The following is a 22878-nucleotide window of genomic DNA, read 5'->3' as shown; positions in this document are numbered from 1 at the left end:
CCTCCAAACTGGGACCATCACCCCATGCTTACAAAGTCCAGGACCATAATATAGCCTATAAGGAGCCAGGGCTAGCAAGGCCATATTGACTGACCATACCTCACTGCATTTGATTTGGTTTAATATTTTGTAAGTAATCTGTTATGCTAATTTTTACCGAGATGTTTTAAAAACGATTATAGGGGCTTACTTACAAGAATTTGTGGGGGTAGAGCTATTTATCCCAAAAATATAACACTGCACTGTTCGCATCAAAAATACACACACTCCCAAAACAAACAAGCTTGCTTGGGTGCAGCCATTGCCAAATGCAGTGGCCATTTTCTGCAATTCGGGTCTATAGAATAGAGCACATTGGTTTTCAAAACAGACCTGGTTTCCATCCCCCCAACCCCACCCCCCTTCCATCTGCAGTTATGGGTTATAGGAAAATGACAAACACCAATGTCTGGATCCGAACTCATCTTGCCATCATGCCAACCTGAGAGTGGTCTTATTTGAGGAACTAGGATTTGGTTTTCCTTTTCTCTTTTTAGGGGATGAACAATCAATACATGCGCCGAGAGGTCTTCTGCTGTGAAACTTGCCACGAGCTCAAACGCTTCTGGGAAAAAGAAATCAGCAAACAGACTTGTTATCGAGAGCTGGAGGAAGATCGTCAGGGAAGAAGTGCCCTGAGAAAGTATGTGGTTTGTTTCCTTCTGTTTGCTTTAAAGCCGGTTTTCCCTTAGTTTGCATTGAGTCAACTTCTCCTCCTGGCAAGCTCATGGGTGTCAGAGTATAATCACACTCCGGAGGATCTCCATTCTTGTTTACAAAGACAAATTTCACTAGCAGGTGAACTGCTTGTTCGAGCCTAAGTTGTGGGCTGAAAGGAGAACAGGTTACCTGTGTGAGAAAGCATGTGTCACCTAAGGTGCACCTGTCACCTGTAGTATACCTATAACTCTGGATAAGAGGTCCAGCACCTGCCCTCTGTGTGCCCCTCAGTGCCAGTGGAGCTGAACCCATGCACAATGTACTTGTGTTGAACTCAACATTAACTTCTAAAATCCTGACTCTAACTCCAAAGGGGAAATGACCTCTTGACATACGCAGAGAGCACCTCCCCCACCATGTCAGCTGCATTCCTGGTTACCTGCAGGGCAAATACAGTTTTCCTATTTGCCAGAAGGTTCACACAATCTTGGAGGGTACCAGAGGCACTGAGGAGAGTTAGAACTGTAGACAGCAGCAGGATCCTTTCTATACTCCCTTCCCAGGCTGGCCGGCAAGCCCACTGCGAGCCAGATCCACCATCAGCCCTCTGCAGTGTCTTCCCTTCCAGAAGCTCTGGGGTATGGGATTAATAACAACATTTGAAAAACAATCTCATTTTTTTCATTGTATTAAAATATGTGTTCAGTCTATCTCCATGTATAAGAAAAAGACTGAATTAAAACGCACTCAGACGTTGTCTATGTCAGTACCCACTGAGTCTGCTCCAGCGACCCCAGGTCCATCTTCACAATTGTTAGTAGCTCGGTCCATTGTTGTAGCCACTGTGTTTTTAACGTGAACCTAGGGCTCATCTTCCAACGCGGTCAGGTAGCAGTCTATTATGATCCATAGTGTTTTCATTGGGAGATTTTCACAAGGAGATTATTAGGCATCTTCTTTTGACTTAGCTTGGAAGCTCTGTTGAAACCTATCCATCATAGGTGACCCTGTTGGTATTTTAATTGCCAGTGGCGTAGCTTCCAGCACAAAAGTAGCACACAGCCACCATAGTACAGCACACTGATGGGGGGGTGGGGGGGTGGCTAAGACATTCAGAGGAGCTATTTTTGTCAGTTGGGGTTGCTGATGTGTGTGTGTGTGTATTCACTTATTTTTTTCCAATTCTCTACAATAATACTGTGTCATTTTGTAATAAGGAATTTTTGTTATTAAAAAAAGACAATTAGCTGCAAAGTGTCTATAGAACAAATGCAATCATTCTCCCCGGACCCATGTGTCCCAAAACTGATTCCCCTTCTAAAGCTTTGGGTACTTTTCTCTTCCTTCTAATCTATGACCAAAAGAATAAAGCTTTAAAATATGCTTGTCACGGGGAGGGTAGAGGGAGAGTGGGTTGGAAAGAGGGAACCGATTACAAGGATCTACATGTGACCTCCTCCCTGGGGGATGGACAGCAGAAAAGGGGGTGAAGGGAGACACCGGATAGGGCAAGATATGACAAAATAATAATTTATAAATTATCAAGGGCTCATGAGGGAGGGGGAGGAGGGAGGGGTAAAAAAGAGGACTTGATGCAAAGGGCTTAAGTGGAGAGCAAATGCTTTGAAAATGATGAGGGCAATTATACAATTGATGTATGTATGGATTGTGATAAGAGTTGTATGAGCCCTCAATAAAATGTTTAAAAAATAAAAATAAAATATGCTTGTCATGAAACAATGAATCATAATTTTCTCCAAATAATATTTAAGGATGTGGATGTTGTCACTACATTGCCCAGAACAGTGTAAGACTGTAAGTTAGGAGGGTGGAAGTGTGGGGAGCTTCCTATGGTCCTCTCATGTGTTCTTTTATTTTTATTGTCGTAGAAAACGTATATGTATGTATACATATATATACACAACAAAACGTTCATTAATGCCTCCGTTTCCTCTTACATGATTTGGCAACACTGATTACATGCTTATGCTGTGTAAACTTTATCACTATATTTTACAAAATTCTTCCCCTCACTGTTAGCGTAAACTCTACATTCCCTAAGCAAAACATTGCCTTCTGCTCCCTCAAACCCCTGTTAATCACGGCATTTTTTTGCTTCTCTATATTTTCTTTTTTAATGAAAGTGAGACCATATAGTATTTGTCCTTGTGTGACTGCCTTATTTCACTGAGCATGTGGTTCTCTACACCCATCCATAGCGTATCATGCCTCAGGACCTCATTTCATTTCATAGCTGAGTAGCATTTCATTGGGTGCATTCACCACATCTTGGTGTATCCCTTCCAGTAGTTTCCATCATTTGGTCATTGTGAAATAAGCTACAGTGAACTTTGGCAGGCACGTGTCTGTTGGCATTACTGCTTTTCCTTCTCCTGGGTATTTACCGAACAGTTGCTGAATCCTTCTGGTAGTTCTGTGCTCTATTTCGTGAAGAACTGCCCAGTTGTTTTCCATATTGGCTACACCTTTTTACTGTTTTAAATTTGCAAGTTGATACTTGTTCTTCAGAGCAGTAAGGACTTGAATGAGAATCATGGAAATGGAGGAACACTTCCATTTTTTCCCTTCAGGATTGAAAAAAGTGTGTCCTGTTTTGACAGACTACATTCAGTGTGGGTCCGTCCAACAGCATTAGGCAGAACTCGGTGGGGTGAGGGCCAGCAGAGTATGAGGGTTCGTTTTTCTACATCTTCATCACCCCCGCGCCCCCTTTAAAAATGTAAATGATTGCCCTTTCAGGGGGCGGGTGAAGTGGTATCTCATTGTGGTTTTGAGTAACATCTCCTTCCAGGGAAGCATTGGGCTGCTAACTGCAAGGTCGGTGGTTCGAAGCCAACACAGAAGCAAAATGAGACTGCTGTCATAAAGATGTACCAAGCCTCAGAAATCCTAGATAGGGCTGCTAAGTGGTGGAATCCTTCATGGTGATAGATTTGCGTTTGAGTTTTTTGGTTTAATGACTAGATATATTAAGCATCTTTTCCTGTTCGTGTTGGCCATTTGAATCACCTCTTTGGTAGAATGTCTCACTTATTGAGCCCTCCTTCCCAGAACTGTTACCCTTATTGGCTGTAAATAAGAATCCCTCTCTCAAAGCTTTTTCCTTTTTAAAGCACGAATGATAACATTGTATGTTTGCTTTTACTTTTGCTAAACACATAGACACACGTCACACATGAGTCAGGTTACACACATTAAAAATATAGGATCTAAACCTGTGGTTCTCAACCTTCCTCGGGGCGCAACCCTTTAATACTTCATGTTGTGGTGACCCCCCCCCCCGCCACAACCATCAAATTCTTTTTGTTGCTACTTCATAACTGTAACCTTGCTACTGTTATGAATCATTGTGTAAATATCTGATATGCAGGATGTATTTTCATTGTTACAAATTGAACATCATGAAAGCATAGTGATTAATCACAAAAACAATTTGTAATTATATATTGTAACATATTTATTTCTAATGACAAATAAATGAAATGTTGTCTTGAAGCATGGTGTAACATGGCTAACAGTCTTCACCTGGGTACTCGGCTGTGAGCGTATCTGCATGTGGGTGGACCCGCTTGGAGACGGATAGAGGAGCATTGTCTCGGTTCCCAAGACCATCAGAAATATGTGTTTTCTGATGGTCATAGGTGACCCCTGTGAAAGGGACATTTGACCCCCAAAGGGGTCATGGCCCACAGGTTGAGAATCGCTGATCTAGATGAATTCCAATCAAAGCCAGAATGTCAAAGTCATTGTTTAACCCCCTTTTGATTTGCACAGTTTGAAATTCTATCCTAACAGAATAATAAACCTACTGTATACATTTGCAGCCCGATCAATAAATCACCAGGTACATATTCCATATATATAGGCTCTGACTCCTGAAACTCCACTATACACTAGCCCGTACTACTACTACTACTACTACTACTACTACTACTACTACTACTACTACTACTACTCCACACACACACACACACACACACACACACACACACACAACTTACTGTTTTCTTTTAATTTCCATTTATAAAAGGTAATTCCAAGCCACCATTCAATAAAGAAATGTTCTAAGTGAACATTAGAAGACAGAACCTCAAAATTTTCCATCAGCTTCTTTACTGTTAGTATACAGCCCCAACTCCCTGTGTCTCGTTTCCTGTGCTGGGCAAGACAGAGAGAACAGGGCTTCTAGCTAGTCTTGGTCAGGACCCACATGTACTGAGAGCTAGCATTTCCACACCAGACAGACGGAATCAGAATCTGCATTTTAATAGGACATCGAGGTGAGTTTGTGTACAATAAATTTTGGAAACCACTGCTTGGCTAGCATTTCTCAGATTTGGTCCCTGGTCATCAATCAGCATTAGCATCACCTCGTTAGAAATGAAAATTCTAATGCTCAACAGGGGCTCAAACTGGAACAAACCAGTTCTAAATGCTGGTGAGAACTTGTGCCAAAGCCTGGTGGAGTGGAAGAGGTGTTGTTTTCATCGACAGAAAAGAATGTGGTCAAGGCTGGAATGAATCCATTTGTCCTGGTAACTGCTAATCTGGCAGAGGCTCTGGGAGTGAGATCACAGAGCTAAACGGGTAGCCCCAGGACTAGACACCCTTTAACTCTCTCTGAGTCTGCCTACAAAGTCTGATATATCAGCATGGCTCAGGTTAGGCTCCTGGAGAAGCTGGAGACGCCTGAGGCAATTTAAGAAACGTCAACAACAGTTTAAGATAGTACAATGTAAGTAAGATGACCAAAACCCCAGTTTGCTTAGGAAAATCTGGGTGTACATTTTTCCTCCTAGTGAAATTGCCGATTGCATTTCCTTTTATTTACAAATGTATCTCAGTTGGGGCCATAAATCATATGGTGATTTCAATGTACGTGACTACAGCTATAACTGAGACACCCTGTAATACATACACGTTTTAATACAGTGAGTGTAATCTTCAAAATATCACTTCAGACTTTGGCAGAACTCAGTGTCAGGTAGATATTAAATCTGATGAACTAGGTGGGAAGAGGATCTTACCAGGCCACAGTTCCCTCTGCTCTAATCAGAAGTAATGTTAAAATGTTAATTATAGTAGGGAGAAAGTTTATGGTTATTATAGACTTGGGCTATTTTCAATCATGGAATAATTTTAGGGCTGCATTGATGGAAGTATGCCTTGTTAAATGTTTACTTGTATGGATACATGTTAGTCATACTGCAGACATTCTGTGACCTCATTTACAAACAATGAAAAACGGTGCTGCAATTCTGCTTTGCTGTTTAATAAAAGGCTGTTTCAGAGAAGAAGAAAAAGAAGAAAAGACAATACACGTACATGATGCCCTTCATTATAATTTCCAGGTAGCCAACTGATTCTCATAGGATGCTTTTCTTAGTTTTAACTGGACCCTTGTATCCACAACCAACCTATAGTTTCAATTCAGCTATGATTTAACTGAATCAGACAATAAATAAATGATTGATTATTATCTAATCCAGCAGTTATATCATTCACTATAATAGTTTTCTAACACTAAAACATTATATCCTGTATTTTCTATTTGCAATGCAGTAGCTACAGACATGAAGACTTCAATTTGTAATACTAAAAATATCTCATCACTTTCTTAAATCTGGACCAAAACATCTTGCCAGTCAACTCAAACCATCGGCGATCAAAGAGGGCATGATACAGCTGTCCTGTACACAAGCCTACTGCTGCCATATATTTCTCCTACATGTCTAGATCAAAGGTCAGCAAAGATATTTTGTAAAGTACCAGATAGCAAATATTTTTGGCTTTCTATGTCAGACAATCTGAGTCGTTACTACTAAGCTCTGTTATTGTAGTGTGAAAGCAGCTGTTTTTGATTGAATTATGTCCTCAAAACAGTGCTGGAACATGAATTTGAAATGAGTTGAGATCAACAACTGATATATAACTTCTGTATATACTAGCGTATAAGCCGACCCGAATATCTGCTGAGGCACCTAATTTTACCACAAAAACTGTATTAAAAATGTGCTGAAAAACTCAGATTATACATGAATATGTATGGTATATGTCTATATACATATAATCCTCTCTCTCTCTTGAGCATCATGGAATGCCAGTTTAATAGAACAAAATGTTCTTGCATTGAGGGAGTACTTGAGTGGAAGTCCAATGTCCATCTGCTACCTTAATACTAAAGCTATAAATATATGCACATAGATCTATTTCCCCATCGTCCTATATCAATTTATTTACATATGGACATGCCTGTACTTAGACCTCTATAAATGCCCTTTGCCTCCGAGTTCTTTCCTCTATTTCCTTTTACTTTCCTCTTGTCCCACTATCATGTTTGGCCTTCATTTGGGTTTCAGTAATTCCTCTCAATTACATTGCCCGAGATCAAGCCCTACCAGGGCTCCTACACCCTCCTCATCGTCGATTTTGGATCACTTGTTGTTCCCTTGTCCCTGGGTTTGTTAATATGTGTGGGTTGGTTTCTAAACTCTATATTCTAGTTCATAGATTGATTTCATATTTCTTGCCTGATTTGTGTGTGTGCGTGGTGTAAATTAGGTGAGGGTTTATATTTCAGATAATCAATTTTGCACTATTAATCAAATCACTTAATACCTTATTCTAACCCCCTCCTTTGATTTCTCTTCTATAACTTATGGATTTGTTTTGCCCTCTTTTCAAAAACCAATGGACCATATTGTGTGGGTTGATTTCTTTCTTTTTTAAAATATCATTTTATTGGGGGCTCGTACAACTCTTATCATAGTTCTATTCTCCTTCACTCAGTTATATTCTCCTTAATATCTTCCACCTCTAGCCTATTGCTTCACCTCTGTCCCTTGCCTTTCCTTCCATGGTAACTCCGGAAGTCTATCCTCTTTGGTATGAAGGTGTTTGTCTTGTTTTTATTTTCTTCTTTACAACAGTGGTCTCCCATAATACTTGTCCTTTTTGTGCTTGACCAGTTGCCCTCAGCATAATGTTCTCCAGGTGAATCACTGCCATGAGGTGCTTTATGGTTTCATCATTGCATTTTACCGACTCCCAGTGTTCTATTTTGTGTATACACTAAAGTTTCTTCAACTGCTCTTCTATTGATGGGCACTTAGGTGGTCTCCATTTTCTTACCGTTGTGAACAGCTTTATGACAGACATTGGTGTCTACATGTCTGGTCATGTTATTTTTTAGGGCATACATCCAGCAGAGGGAATGCTGGGTCATATGAAATTGCTATTCCCGGTTGTTGGAGGTAGCTCCATGTTGATTTCCATAGTGATTGTATCTATTTCAGTCCCACTAGTAGTGTCTGAGGGTTCCAACCTCTCCGCACTCTCTCCGGCATTTGCTGTTTTCCTGAAGTTGGCTGCCATTGTCAAGGATGGTGATGCTCCACTTTCTTGAGAGCTCCTGGGTGCTGAAGCTCAGCCGAGAACCCTGCGGAGTGCAGTTCTACTCTCGCATACACGGACTTGCCATAAGTTGAATGGACTCAACAGCACCCAGCTACTTGTATACTAAGGGCTTCAAAAAGTTTTCAGAAAAATGTACAAGCTCTTTGAAGACCCTTGAGATAAGTCTCAAAATCAGCTCATAGGAATCCAGCAAGTTGGTTATTTTCAGAATGGTTTGGAAATTTTATTTATTTTCCCTTTTCATTTAAAACATAGAATTCACTTGTCATTATTCACAGAAAAGTCTTGCTAGGATTTTGATGGAGATTACCTTGGGGATACCAACCGATTTGGGAAGAATTTAGTTTTGGCGACAACTCCCTATCCATAGACCTTGGCTTTTTTTTCCCCTTTACTAATTTGTAAAATCCATGTGTTTCTTCCCCCAAAAAAATCTGTAGGGGGAAATAAAAGAAGAGTCCTTGATTGGACCTGCATGTGTGGAAACAAGCATCCTAAACGTGTGTGCTGTCTCCCCTTGGCAGGCTCCGAGAAGAATGGAAGCAGAGGCTGGAGAAAAGGCTGAGGATGCTGGACAACCCGGACGACAAGGAAAAGCAAGCAAACATCGTGAGCTGAGCGTCTTCTGTATCCTCAACGCCACAGATAATTAGCCACCAAGAGCATTTTTTAGGAGGAAAAGCTCACACCCAAGTTATTTTCACTTACTAAGCAGAACACCCTCTCTTTGCTCTCCCATTTGTGAGGGGATTTACATGTGAAGCCTCTCCTCCCAGTGTTAATGGGAGTTGTTATCCCACTCAATCCTTTCTGCACAGAGGATGGGATAACCGCAAATGGGACATGAAGCTCTGGTTATTTAATATAAAAAGCTTCTAGAATTAGCACTCCCTGGTATCAAAGCTCCGTGCAGCATAATTCATTTCCACATTTTCCTCTCCCTTTGAAATCGGAATGGTGTATCTAAAGTTGCAAAGGTGATGACCTGCTGAGAATCTGGCTTCGCCAGGTCTTCTGGAAAAAGAGTCGTAAGGCCTTTTCCTTCCTCATTTTCATGAATATAGAAATGCAACTACTTGTGAAAACAAATGCTATTATGACAAAAGGATGAAAGTTAACTCAAATAATTTTCTTTTCATACAAATTTGATCAAGTTTTCATGACTGTGTTACACTAGATACATACAGTAAAAACAGATGATGCTTAATAAACTTCGCTGTTGTGCCCTGCCTTGTGTGTACCCTTACTGGTCTGTGCCCTGTGTTAACTCGCCACACCCCTGTTTTGCTTACTCCTCCGATGGTTTAGCTAGTGGTATCTCCATCTCGCCGCAGACGCAGCCTGGCACTTAAAGTCATTCTCAATCACCTTTCTCTTAGACTCAGGGGTCAGGAGTCCTTATGGGCTAGTGGATTATAAGTTGGGCTGTGAACCACACGGTCAGCAATTTGAAACCACCAGTTGCTCCATGGGAGAAAGAGGAGTCTTTCTACTCCCCTCAAGACTGACAGCTTTGCCCTCAAATGCAGTTCTACCTTTGCCCTGTAGGATTGCAGGAGTCAGAATTCACTCGATGGCAGTGAGTTTGTTTGATTTTGGTTTGAGGCCCAGGGGATGACCACAGAGCAGAAGTCATCTATCAATACAGCAGCAGGGGCCCTCTGTCCGTATACGTAATTCCTCACTGGGCATGGGAGCCGAGAGGAGCAGAGTGGAGGGTGTTGGACACTCAAGGAATACAAGTCACCAGAGAGCCACCAGGGAAGGTCCCGGAGTGGTGAGAAGGTCAGACACGCCTGCACAGATGCCACACGGCTGTTTCCCCTGGAACACTGAAAGAGTCCATCAGGGTTGGGGAGCTGAAGAAGTATTCCCACAGATCCCAGAAATACAGGCTCCAGGTATTTGGGGCGCTAGTAGAGGCTCTCATTCAACCAAGATGCAACAAAGTACCTGGGGTAATCTGAGCAAAGTTAGTTATTGTTGGCTCCTGACTCACAGCGGCCCCAGGCACAATTAAATGAAGCACTGCCCAGGACTGCGCCATCCTGTGGGAAATCGCTGTGGTACATACCGTAGAGGGTCACTGGCTGATTTTTAGGAGTAGATCACCAAGCCTTTCTCCGAAGTTCCCCTGAAATCTGTTCAGCACCATGGCAACATGCAAGTCTGCACCAACCGGCAGAAGGTAGCAGCGGCATAAGCAAGGGGTATGGCAGGCTTGGCATGTGCTCCTGGTGCCGCTTGAAGAGGGTGAGGCATCACTGAGCAATTTCTACTAATCATAACCGTTTCCGTCCAACTGTGAGAGCTGAAACCAATATTTTCACATTTGACAGCCTCTGTGGGTCAAGGCAGACTGTGTGTGATAAGACCAATTTTCATCAATGAGAGCAGGGAAGGCTCCATTATAATTTCATGTAGTGCCATAAGGAGTTAAGAAAGGAGTCATGAGCTTGACCTACATCTTGAGCTGATACTATGGTGACGCTATCTAAAAGAGGGAGTCAGATGTTGGGGCCCGGGTGAAAATATAGTGCTTTCTGTAAGCCTATCTTCCTTAGCTACACCGGTGGGTGTTGAGTGTGCCCGAGGTTCATTAGTCGAGTCGAACCTGGGTCTCCCACATGGAAGGTAAGGATTCTACCACCAAACCACCACCAACTTAAAAGGTTTGCTTGTTTTGGTGGCGTTCCATTGAGTCATTTAGTCTCGCAGAGACAACACACGACACAAGTCGAAGAGTTCATAGAGTTTTCTAGGCTGTAATCTGTGAAATAAAGCACCAGACTGCGATCAGAAAAGTCAGTATTGTGAGCCCGTTAATCACACTGTGGGATAAAGACGAGGAAGCCTGCTCCATAAAGATTTATGGGAACATTGGGCAGCTCTCCTCTGCCCACTAGGGTTGCTATGTGCTAGCCGTGGCAACGGGTTTGGTTTTTTGCATTAAGCTTACTCAGATAGAATACTAGGTATTTCCCCGTGGAACCTCAGGGTGGTGTTGAATCACCAACTTCTTGGTTAGCAGCGTAGGAGGCTAGTAACTAAAATACAATTTCATCAAGGGCAGAGAAATATGGATATAAGTACCAAGCGTGGATTACCAAGTCTGGGCCAGAGAAAAATTTCTGAGAAACTTACATGTAAGGTGAAATCTACATGTATAGGAAAAGATAATTGACGAAAACGGGAAGGTTCGGAGATCAGATGAGCTGGGCGCGCTCAGGTGGTATCATTGTGTTACATTTGCGTATGTTCATTGTATATTTCAGACCATTTGGTACATGAAGTCAAGATAGATAACCGATCAGAATCAGTGACAGGAGTCATGGGTCCCTGAGGGCATGGGAAGAGGAGAGGGGCAGAGGGGGAATGAGGGCCGATAGCATTGGTGACTGCATGACCCCACTTGATAGGACTGAACAACAGAATCGCATGTGAATGGATATATTGGATTGTGTACGATATGGCACACATGCACAAAAACCTTACAGGGAAAAAAAAGGGTAACCGAAGTGGGGATGCTTCGGATAGAGGGAACGGCGTATGTGAAGATCCAAGATGAGAAGATGGCCTTGGGGCAGGGAGGCTGGTGGAGGAGAGCCAGGAAATGGGTGCCTGCAGCAGAGAGCGAGGAAGGGAGCTATCTATTCTCTTCTAAGAGAGGGGCTTTGAAGCCCAGGCCAAGTAACCTGGAACCGCCCACGACCACGAGGCGGAAGTAGTGGCATGCGTCATCACCAAACAGAGTGGTAGAGCAATGCCACCAATTCCACTCCTGGAGGCGCGCTGGAATGATCTGGGGTGGGGTGGGAGGGTGTAAAAGTAAATGCCTATATTTTATCCTGAATTCAGAGCTATCGTACAAAAGTTTTTACCTGCCAGGGGTGCTACTGTTTGTCTGTTTCCTGAAAAGAGGGCGGTATCTCCAACAAGTTTGGGAATTTAGGCAGTAAAGGAATAAACTGACTCAGTTTCTAATTTTAATTTAGTCTGCCACTTTTGTACATAGACATGCATGTGTGATTTTATAGAGGCGCATAAACATGATTATCTTACCCATGCTGACATGCTTTTATTATAGTTATACCACAGCCCTGCCTCTCTTTTCTGCATTGCCTTGCTCACTCACTCACTCTTCCATTCCATTTTGTCAGCAATGATTACACTCTGTAAGCCATGTGAGCTTAATGTAAAATCCTTCCATATCTCTCTTGAAGTTCAGCTAACCATTTATGTGCACACACACATGTACACACATTTTACATGTGTTTATGTGTCAATCTTTTACGAAATACCACCTATTTCTACATCCTGATTTCCTCATTCAAATACATCTCATACAAATGCTTCCAGACCAATATTGCTCCAATTCTGATTCCGAATGTTGACATATTATGTCATGGTGTCAATATTTCATAATAAAGTAAAAAAAATAATCCTTTTAGAAATGGTCAGGTCAAACCCAGGTTTTTCCCATTCAAGCAATGCGGCAGTAAATATTTCTGTCCTTTGTTTTCTGGAAATGGATCGCTACTGTTGTTAGGTACCATCGAGTCGACCCCGACCCATAGTGACCCATGCACAACAAGTGAAACACTGCACAGTGCTCTGCCGTCCTCACAACGTTTCTTATGTCTGAGCCCATTGGTGCAGCCACTGAGTCAATCCATCTCATTGGGGGCCTTCCCCTCCTTTGCTGCCCCTCCCCTTTACCAAACATGATGTCCTTCTCCAGGAATGTCCAAAGGATGTAAGATGAACTCTTGCCATCCTTGCCTGCAAGGAAAAATAAAAGGCATCAAAATTTCAAATATGATCGGTTCTAAATGAGTTTCTAGGAATGAGAAAATAGAACAAGTAATATTGGAAGTTTTTCTTTGTTTTGTGGCTGTTGATGCTGCTTCTGCTGTTTTAAAGATGTTACTAGACTGCTTTCCAAGGATAGTAAAATATTTCTAATTGTACCAGTACTTTATGAGAGTACCCTTCTCCCTACACTGCTGCCAGCATCAGTGTCATAAGTGGTTCCTTTGCTTTCATTTGCTTACTTTTCATTTGGATCGCCTCATCTGTGAGCTGCTTACTCATATCAATTGTCTATTTTTATAAGGTTTGCCTTTTCATGCTAATGAGTCCAAACTCTCTGTACATTCTAAATTTAGATGCCATGCTGTTGCTATTGTCCTTCTTAGGTGCCATGGAGTTCATTTCTAATTGGAGGGACAAAAAGACCCAATTAAATACATTATACTGTCTAAAAATCTTGAAGGTATAAATAAAAAAATAGACATATCTAGGTTTTTTTTCCCCCAAAATTCAAAGCATCTATGTGGTCAAGAGTACCATAAGTAGAGTACAAATAGAAGATTTACGAATTTGAATAATCATGTGGTTGCCACGAGGAAAATGAATTAGAGGGGAGATGGCAGGAGAGATCCAGAGATCATTTAGAAGTCATGCTGCTGTTAGCTGTCATCAAGTTGGTCCCCAACCAATGGAGACCCCATACACAATGGAACAAAATGCTGCCCAGGCCGGTACCATCACCGCGATCATTGATATATCACAGCGTATGATCCATAGGGTTTTCATTGGCTGATTTTCAAAAGTAGACCACCGGGAGTTTCTTTCTAAACTACTAGAGCCTGTTCAGCCTCGCTGTTGTTATCGTTACCCGATTCCAACTCAGGGCTACAATGCATGTGCATAGTAGAGCTGTTCCCTAGAGGATTTTCAGAGCTGTGAACGTCCAGAAGCACAGTGCCAGGTCTGTCTTTTGAGGGGCCTTAAATGGCTAGTAGTTGAGTGGCCAGCTATTTGAACCACCAAAGGACCCCTTTATTCAGTACCCTAGACACACACACACACTCACCAAAAGTTACGTGGTTTCTATACTTACTAATGAGGATCATTGACTAGGAATTGAGCCCACACTGAAGGTCAGAACTTCAACTGCCCACTATACAGAACTGATTGGACACGAAAGGTGATGAGAATAAAGAGTTTCATGGGTGTTAGAGGTTGGTTTAGAATAGGAGAGTGAGGCATGGAGATTAAAAAATATAGAGAGATGTTAAATTAACTAACATTTGTTTAACATTAAGTAACATAAAAAGAAGAGGAACTTATATAGAAAGCAGAATCCACACATATACATACATCAATTGTATAAAGCACATCCGTACATTCTTTGCCCTAACCACTCTCAAAGCATTTGCTCTCCACTTAAGCCCTCTGCATCAGGTCCTCTTTTTTTCCCCCTCCCTCCCTGCTCCCCTCTCCCTCATGAGCCCTTGATAATTTATAGATTGTTATTTTGTCATATCTTGCCCTATCTGGAGTCTCCCTTCCCCCGCTTCTCTGCCGTCCATCTCCCAGGGAGGAGGTCACATGTGGATCCTTTTAATCAGTTCCCCCTTTCCAACCCACTCACCCTCCACTCTCCCAGCCTCGTCCCTCACACCCCTGGTCCTGAAGGTATTGTCCACCCTGGAGTCCCTTTGCCTCCAGCTCCCATATGCACCAGTGTACAACCTCTGCCCTATCCAGTCCTGCAAGGTAGAATTCGGATCATGGTAGTTGAGGGGAGGAAGCATCCAGAATCTGGGGGAAAGCTGTGTTATTCTTCGGTACTACATCGCACCCTGACTGCCCTATCTCCTCTCCTAAGCCCTTCTGTGAGGGGATCTCCAGTGGTCGACACTTGGGCCTCGGGTCTCCACTCTGCACTTTCCCCTTCATTCACTATAGTATATATATATATGAGTTGTATGAGCCCCTAATAAAATGTCAAAAAGCAAAGAAAAAAAAAGAAAATGATTAGGGCAAAGAATGTACAGATGTGCTTTATACAATTGATGTATGTATATGCATGGATTGTGATGAGTTTTATGGGCCCCTAATAAAATGTTTAAAATATATACATATTTGGAATAAACCTATATATAATTGAATGGGGAAAAAAAAGAAAGCAGAGCTGATTCCATTAACAACTTAAGTGAACAAAGCAAACATATTCTATGCATAACAATTGCAGTTATGTGAACACCTACACCATAATCTTATAATCCTATCAACATATTCTCCCACCCATGAAAATTTGTAAAACACTTCATGCCTTTATTTCTCCCCCACCCCCATTTGGGTATCCCATTTATATACTGCCCATTTATATCAACCCAGTGCTCCGAGGAGACAAGCATGCTCTTTGATGCGAAGAATCTTCATTCCAGTTGCAACCTTGTGAATCTGCATCCATAAGCAAAGTAAAATCATCACAGTCCATCCATAAAGTCAGCGGCAAAAGGTACTAATTCACAGGCTCAAAAATCTTATCTTTATCTGGTTGGGTTCTGGTCAACTCAGTGTTTAGCTTCACCTTGTTTAGCTTCCTTGTTTGGCTGCCTTGTTTAGCTTCCTTGTTTAGCTGCCTTGTTTAGCTTCCTTGTTTAGCTGCCTTGTTTAGCTTCACCAGAGTGCCCTTTGGCTGCCTCACCTTTTGACCATGGACCCCTTCACAAATTCTCAACAACCCTATTCTCCTTGGGCTAGCTCATACCATAGGCTCGGGGTCCACACAACTTCAGACCATTCAACCAGATCTCATCTCTCCTCTAGTTCCTGTGAACCAGGAGCATATGTGTCAGTGGCCAGGCTCAACCTCTCTCTCTATTGATGCATTTCTCCCACTTCTACTCAACAAATGGATCCAGGTGGTCACCCAGTGAGCATTTCAGGCTGTCTACAGGCGCCCTTTAACATTCAGTCCTAGATAGGAAAGTTCCCACATGGGTCCAGATTTTACCAGCTTCAGGAGAAAACCTCCAGTTCCAAATTCAAAAAGGCCAAATGGCTCTTTTTTCCCCTTCAGTCTTCCAATAGCTCTCTTGGCAAGTTGTTTCAAGAGCAAATGTCCTGAGTACTCAAAGCACTGGGTGGGGCTTACCTTTTCTAAGCCTTCTTTGCAGGCATTTCCTAATAACCCATTTAAAAGATCCAATTTAATTTCTGAAAGCAGTGGGCTTACAAATTCTCTATTCGTACATCCCAATAATTATTTCTAGCACACATTACATCAATAACAATAGGCAGATGAAATCAGTACAACCGAGTACAACCAATTCTTTTTTTAGTTTCTTTCTTTTTTTAAAACTATTTTAAAAAATCATTTTATTAGGGGCTTATACAACTCTTATCCAAATCCATACATATGTAGATCCTTGTGATCAGTTCCCCCTTTCCACCCCACCCTCCCTCCACGCTCGCAGTATCGCCACTCTCACCACTTGCCATGAAGGAATTATCTGCCCTGGATTCCCTGTGTTTCCAGTTCCTATCTATACCAGTGTACATCTTCTGGTCTAGCCAGATTTGTAAGGCACAATTGGGATCATGATAGTGGGGGGCAGGGAAGTATTTAGGAACTAGAGGAAAATTGTATGTTTCATTGTTGCTACACTACAACCTGACTGGCTCATCTCCTCCCCATGACCCTTCTGTAAGGAATGTCCAGTTGCCCACAGATGTGTCTTGGGTCTCTATTCCACACTCCTCCTCATTCACAATGATATGATTTTTTGATCTGATGATGCCTGATACCTGATCCCTTCGACACCTTGTGATCATACAGGCTGGTGTACTTCTTCCATGTGGGCTTTGTTGCTTCTGAGCTAGATGGCCACTTGTTTACCTTCATGCCTTTAAGACCCCAGACGCTATATCTTTTGAGAGCTGGGCACCATCAGCTTTCTTCATCACATTTGCTTATGCACCCATTTGTCTTCAGTGATCATATGGGGGAGGTGAGCAATCAATGATATAATTTTTTGTTCTTTGATGCCTGATAACTGATCCCTTTGGCACCTCATGATCATGCAGGCTGGTGCGCTTCTTCCATGTGGGTTTTGTTGCTTCTCAGCTAGTTGGCCGCTTGTTTATCTTGAAGACTTTAAGACCCTAGATGCTATATCTTTTGATAGTCGGGCACCATCAGCTTTCGTCACCACATTTGCTTATTCACTCGCTTTGTCTTCAGCGATTGTGTTGGGAAGGTGAGCATCATGAAATGCCAGTTTAATAGAACAAAGTCTTCTTGCATTGAGGGAGTACTTGAGTGGAGGCCTGATGCCCATCTGCCACCTTAATACTAAACCTATAAAAATATGCACATAGATATATTTCCACATCCTCACATATAAATTTATTTATATATGTACATACCTTTATTTAGACCTCTATAAATGCCCTTTGCCTCCTAGCTCTTTCCTCTATTTCCTTTGACGTTCCTCTGGTCCCACTATCATGCTCAGTCTTCATTTGGGTTTCAGTAATTCCTCTCGGTTACATTACCCTTGGTCACACCCTACCAGGCCTCCTACACCCTCCTCACCACCAATTTGGATTACTTCTTGCTCCCTTGTACCTGGGTGTGTTAACACCACTTCCTTTCCCCCCCACCTCCCCCTCTCCCATGTCCCCCCGGAATTGTCGGCCCCGTTGTTTTCTCTTCCAGCATGTTCATCAGTCTATCTTATTTAGACAGACCTGCAGGATAATAACATGTACAAAAACAAGACAGAGCAAAACCAAGCAACAAAATAAAACAAAACAACAACAACAATAAGCCAATGACAACAAAACAAAACACAACAACAAGAAAGAAAAGCTTGTAGTTAGTTCAAGGACTGTTTGTTGGCCTTTAGGAGTATTTTCCAGTCAAGTCTGATGGGGCACCAAGCCCTGGCCCCAAGGTCTATTTTTGGTATTCCCTGGGGACCTCACCACACTGTTCCCTTTGCTGTTCTGTTCTGTGTCCTCAGTGCTAAACACACTTCTATCTAAAGTACCCCATCCATATGCAATATGGCCTTAGGCCTCTGGCTGCATCAAGCCAGACCTGGCTTTCCGTTACATCCATTTTGACTAAGCAGGATGGGTTCAGAGAAGCTCTAGGGGCTTTTTTTGCCCCTCGAGCTCAAAATTTACATTTGTCATATTCATTTTCACCATTTCAGACAGGAATAACCAAAGACAACTTCTGAGAAGCAGAACTTCCACTTCCCATGTCCTTTCCAGAAAACAACTGGCTAAACAGTTTGGCCCGATCTGATCTCTCTGGCTAACAAGAGAAAAAACTAACATAAGACTGATATCAGACAAGCATCCACTCTCCTTCTGCATGATTTGTTTCTCTAGCGCTCTACTTCCCAGGTACCACCATTTACCAGTGTTAGACCTTGGACACGATTCTTAACTCCTTGAACTTTTATTTTCCTGGCTGTAATGGGGGCAATATGATCTGTATCTCAAGGCGGTTGAAGCTATCTGAGCTTGTGTGAAAATTCCTAGTGCCATACTTGGCACAATAAGCCCCCGTGCACCTTAAATCTTATCCCTTCCTCCTTTTTCTTTGCCTTCATCAGGCTGGTGCCTCTCAGAAATGCCAGAGCTATCCTCAGGCAGTGCTTACCAAGCCTGCTTGCTCATCAAAATCACTTGGAAGCTTTTTATAAATGGGCATATCCCTGGGTTCCACTCCTGAAGATTCTAAGTCTATTGATCTGGGGTGGGGCTCAGGAATCTGTATATCTAACAAGCTGCCCTGATGATTCTTGGGACCCAGCATCCCCAGAGGACCCAGACTCCAGTGGGGAAGGCAGACAGGTAAGGCAGGTGAGGTGAGGTCTGGAAGAAAGCATCCCGTGGTACTATGGGGATTCCAGACATGGGGCAATATGGAGGCCTCACAGAAAAGGTGAGATCCAAAACTGAAGGAGGGGGCAAACAGCATCCCTGAGAAATTACCTTGTATAAAAGCAGTCATTTCTAGCTCATGGGGAGTCGATGTGTTTCAGAGTAGGCTTTTCAATGTCTGATTTTCTGTAAATTCACCTCCAGGTCTTTTGTTGTTGTTGGTGGTGGTGGTGGTGACTTTGAGTCTTCAGTCTTTCCCTTAGCAACTCACCATTCAGGGACTACAAGTAAAAGCAAGGAGGCAGGAAATGGTTTCTGCTCTGACTGGGGAGTGGAGGGAGGAAAAAGAAAAGGGAGGTTGGGGTTAAATGGTAAAGGTCTTAAAATGCTGTGCTAAGGAGTTTGGACTTTCGGACCCAGGCCAGGGAAAACCATCAAAGGTTTTCCAGCAGGGAAGTAACTTGATAAGAACTCGTCTTCGTAACTTGTAAAACAACCCTGGCAGCCGTGCGGGGAATGCACTCCACAGATGTTAGGGATTGTCTTTGTTAAAACTGTGATTATCCCGACAGCTTAATTTGGAAAATATGCCCCTTAAGTGACCCTCCACTCTGTTCAAGGTGACTGAAGGTACGAGTAAGGGTTATAAAAGCTAGGATCAAAATATGGCAGATTTGCCATATGCTATGACACAAGATAAGACTTCTGTGATCCAGATGTCACATTCTTCTTCATAAAACCCAGATTCTCAGATTATTTGCTCAGCATACATATTGAATTAGTGAAAAGATACGACCCTGAGGCACATCTTTCCTCATTAAAAATCATGGAGTATCCATGATTTTATAAGCGGCCATCTAGCTGAGAAGCAACAAAGCCCACATGGAAGAAGCACACCACCCTATGTGATAATGAGGTGTCGATGGGATCAGGTATCAGGCTAAGACCTAGAACAAAATCATACCCAATGTGAATGGGGCGGGGTGGGGGTGGGGGTGGTTCAGCAGCAGCATGGAGTGGAGACCCAATGCCCATCTGTAGACAATTGGACACCCCCCTTACAGAGGGGTCACAGGGAAGAGATGAATTGGTCAGGGTGCAGTATAGCACTGATGAAACATACAACTTTCCTTTAGTTCTTTGGTACTTCCTTCCCCCCCCACCCATAATCATGACCTCAATTCTGCCTTACAAATCAGATAAAACCAGAACATGCACACTGCTACAGAGAAGAGCCTGCAACACAGGGAATGCAGGATAGATAAATCCCACAGGGCCAACAAGGAAAGTAGAGATACCAGGAGGATTAGGGGAGGGTGAGGTTAAAAGGGGGAATCTATCACAAAGATCACCATAGAACATCCTCCCAGGGGGGGCGAATAACAGAAAAGTGGGTAATGGATGACAGAGGACGATGTAAGATATGAAAATATTAATCTATAACTTATAATGAGGGAGGGCGGGTGGGGGAAGGAGGGGGAAGAAATGGGAAGCTGATATCAGGGGCTCAAGTAGGAAGAGAATGCTTGAAAATGATGATGGCAGCATATGTGCAAATGTGCTTGATATACTGGATGAATGTAGGGTTTGTGATAAGAGATGTAAGAGCCCCCAATAAAAGTAAGAAAAAAAAAGATTAAAAAATCACGGACTTTCTTCTGGTTCCATTAAAATGACTGCCTCTTGGTCTCTTTACAAGTCCCACATGAAAATAATTTAGTCTTTGGCAGTTGCTGTTCCTGAACATGCGTTTTGGTCTAGTGATTTCAGTACAAGTTGGCTTTCTTCCTACAGTACCATGGACTCTTCATCATATGCTACTTCCTGAAACTGTTGAATGTTGACCAGGTTTTTTGGATAGTGTGTCTATGTAGTCCTTTCACCTTATAAAGCTTCCTATGTCTGTTAGAAACCTTCACTATTGAAACTCAAGAATTTAAGTTTTTCTTCCATTATGTCAGCTTGAGAAATGCACATACGTTCTTCTCTTTTGGGTTTCTAACTACAGATCTTTGCATATTTTATTATAATCTTCACTTTGTCTTTTTTAGTTGCATTTTCAAATTTTGCTTTTTGATTTTCCTTTTTCTTCATCATTTTACATTCTTTTAGCTTGTCTACATTCAAAAGCAAGTTTCAGCGTCTCTTCTGACACTCATTTTGATTTATTCTTTCCTGTCTTTTTAATGACTTTTGTGTTTCCACATGTATTATGTCTTTCATAAAAACAAAGAGAACTTGAAGCACTTATTAAAATGTACCAAGTTAGAACTGAGCACAGCTGTTCAAAAACTTGCACTGCATTTAAACCATAGTTTTATTTCTGTTCAACAATGAGTAGCAATGACTGGTATTTCTTCTTCTTTCTGACAGTGAAAAGTGATTCCTTACTAGTAAAAGAAGAAATTAGATCAGGAAGTTCCCCTTACCACAAAGTAATTTAGTGATGAAATTGAGGAAGGATCTTGATTTTCAGACCTGAACAAAGCCCCTGGATCATATATTGTACAGATCAACTGAAATGCAACCAAGGACATAGAGTGGCGCTTGTCAGCTGCACTATAGAAGACAGAGCAGAAGATGAGGGGAAGAGGAGAAGGGAAGTCGATTCTGGTTAAGAAAGATTTCCTTTCCTAGGCATACACAGGAAGCCTTGGTGGCACAGTTTGTTATGTTTTGAACTGCTAATGACAAGGTCAGCAGTTCAAAACCGGCAGCCATTCTGTGAGAAAGATGAGGCTTTCTACTCCAGTAAACAGTTACCGTCTGAAACCCCACAGGAGCAGTGTTACTCTGCCCTATAGGGTCACTATGAGTCAGAACGAATTCTGTGGCAGTGAATTTTGGCTTGGCTTTAGGCATACAAATGTGCCCAAGCATGATTAGGCAAAGCAGAGCTTTACCGACAACACTGGACACCTCATCCAAAGACATAAAAGTCTTACTTCCATAAAACCGCAAGCAAGACACACAGTCAGGCCTTCGCAGATGACGAGGACAAAGCCAGGGGAATGCATTTTAGCCCCGGGGTAATTCCCTTAGCTTCCACAAGTTCAACCTCTCCCTTACTACACAGATTCTAAAGAAATATAGGATTATCCTATACTAGGAAATTCACATTAGCCTAGGAAATAATGTTTTCTCTGAAAATATTGACTTATATTTTTATGATTATAAAAATATGATTAAATGTGTGGATATTAAATTTAGGAAAATAAAGCCCCCCCTAAAAAAAAAATCCACTTTCATCATGTCAATTTCAACACGTGGTGACCCATGTGTGTCAGAGTAGAATTGTGCTCCATAAGGTTGTTGTTTTTCCTTTTTTAGTAAAAGGCAAAAGATTTATATGATCTGAAGAGAAACCAGAGTATCCATAAGGTTTTTATAGGCAGAAATATAGTTCTCAATGGGTTTGAACTACCAACCTCTGGGTGAATAACTGTCTGCTTTACAACCATTTGCCACACAAGAAAATAAAGAGACAGTCAAATTTCCCCAACTCTCACCCACCAGAGGTAAGTAAATACTGCTAATATTTTAAAACCTTTCTAACACTTCCCTACATACTATACTCAAAATAATAACTAGTTCTCAAAATTGATACCTTACCATAAATGATTTTTATAACCTATTTTCCATCCAATAGTATGTCCCAGACATCTCAAAACTAATAAATACACAGTTCCATCAGTTTTCTGCTAACTGAATAAGATTTGAATGTATATTATTTGTTTAAGCAATACCCTTCTGATTAGAAACAGAACAAAACAAACAAACACACTACAGCTAGTTGATTACAATTCATAGTGACCCTATAGGTCAGAGTAAAACTGCTCCTTAGGGTTTTGAGACTACAAATATTTACAGGCACAGAAAGCCTCATCCTGTCCTTGTGGAGTGGCTGATGGATTTGAGCCACTGACCTAGAAGTTAGCCCCAATGTTTAACCCAATATGCTGCTACGACTCCTTTTCCTTTTGGCATATTTTCTAATTTTTCACTATGATAAGCAACGCTGAAATGACTATTATGATACATAAC

At 42.0% G+C, this 22878-nt stretch overlaps 1 protein-coding gene across 1 annotated transcript; it reads left to right on the top strand.

Moving 5' to 3' along the window:
- The first annotated feature begins 521 nt into the window (after nt 1-521).
- FAM240B (family with sequence similarity 240 member B) lies at nt 522-9236 on the top strand. Its single transcript, XM_075550695.1, has 2 exons — nt 522-682; nt 8661-9236. Exons 1-2 carry the CDS (start codon nt 540-542, stop codon nt 8752-8754), a joined length of 237 nt encoding a protein of 78 aa, XP_075406810.1. The 5' UTR covers nt 522-539; the 3' UTR covers nt 8755-9236.
- Nucleotides 9237-22878: the final 13642 nt, after the last annotated feature.

Source organism: Tenrec ecaudatus, chromosome 5 (genome assembly GCF_050624435.1).
Source record: "Tenrec ecaudatus isolate mTenEca1 chromosome 5, mTenEca1.hap1, whole genome shotgun sequence".
NCBI classification, from domain to species: Eukaryota; Metazoa; Chordata; class Mammalia; order Afrosoricida; family Tenrecidae; genus Tenrec; species Tenrec ecaudatus.
Note: the sequence above shows the minus strand (reverse complement) of the source record. Positions and strands in the feature narration are given on the sequence as shown.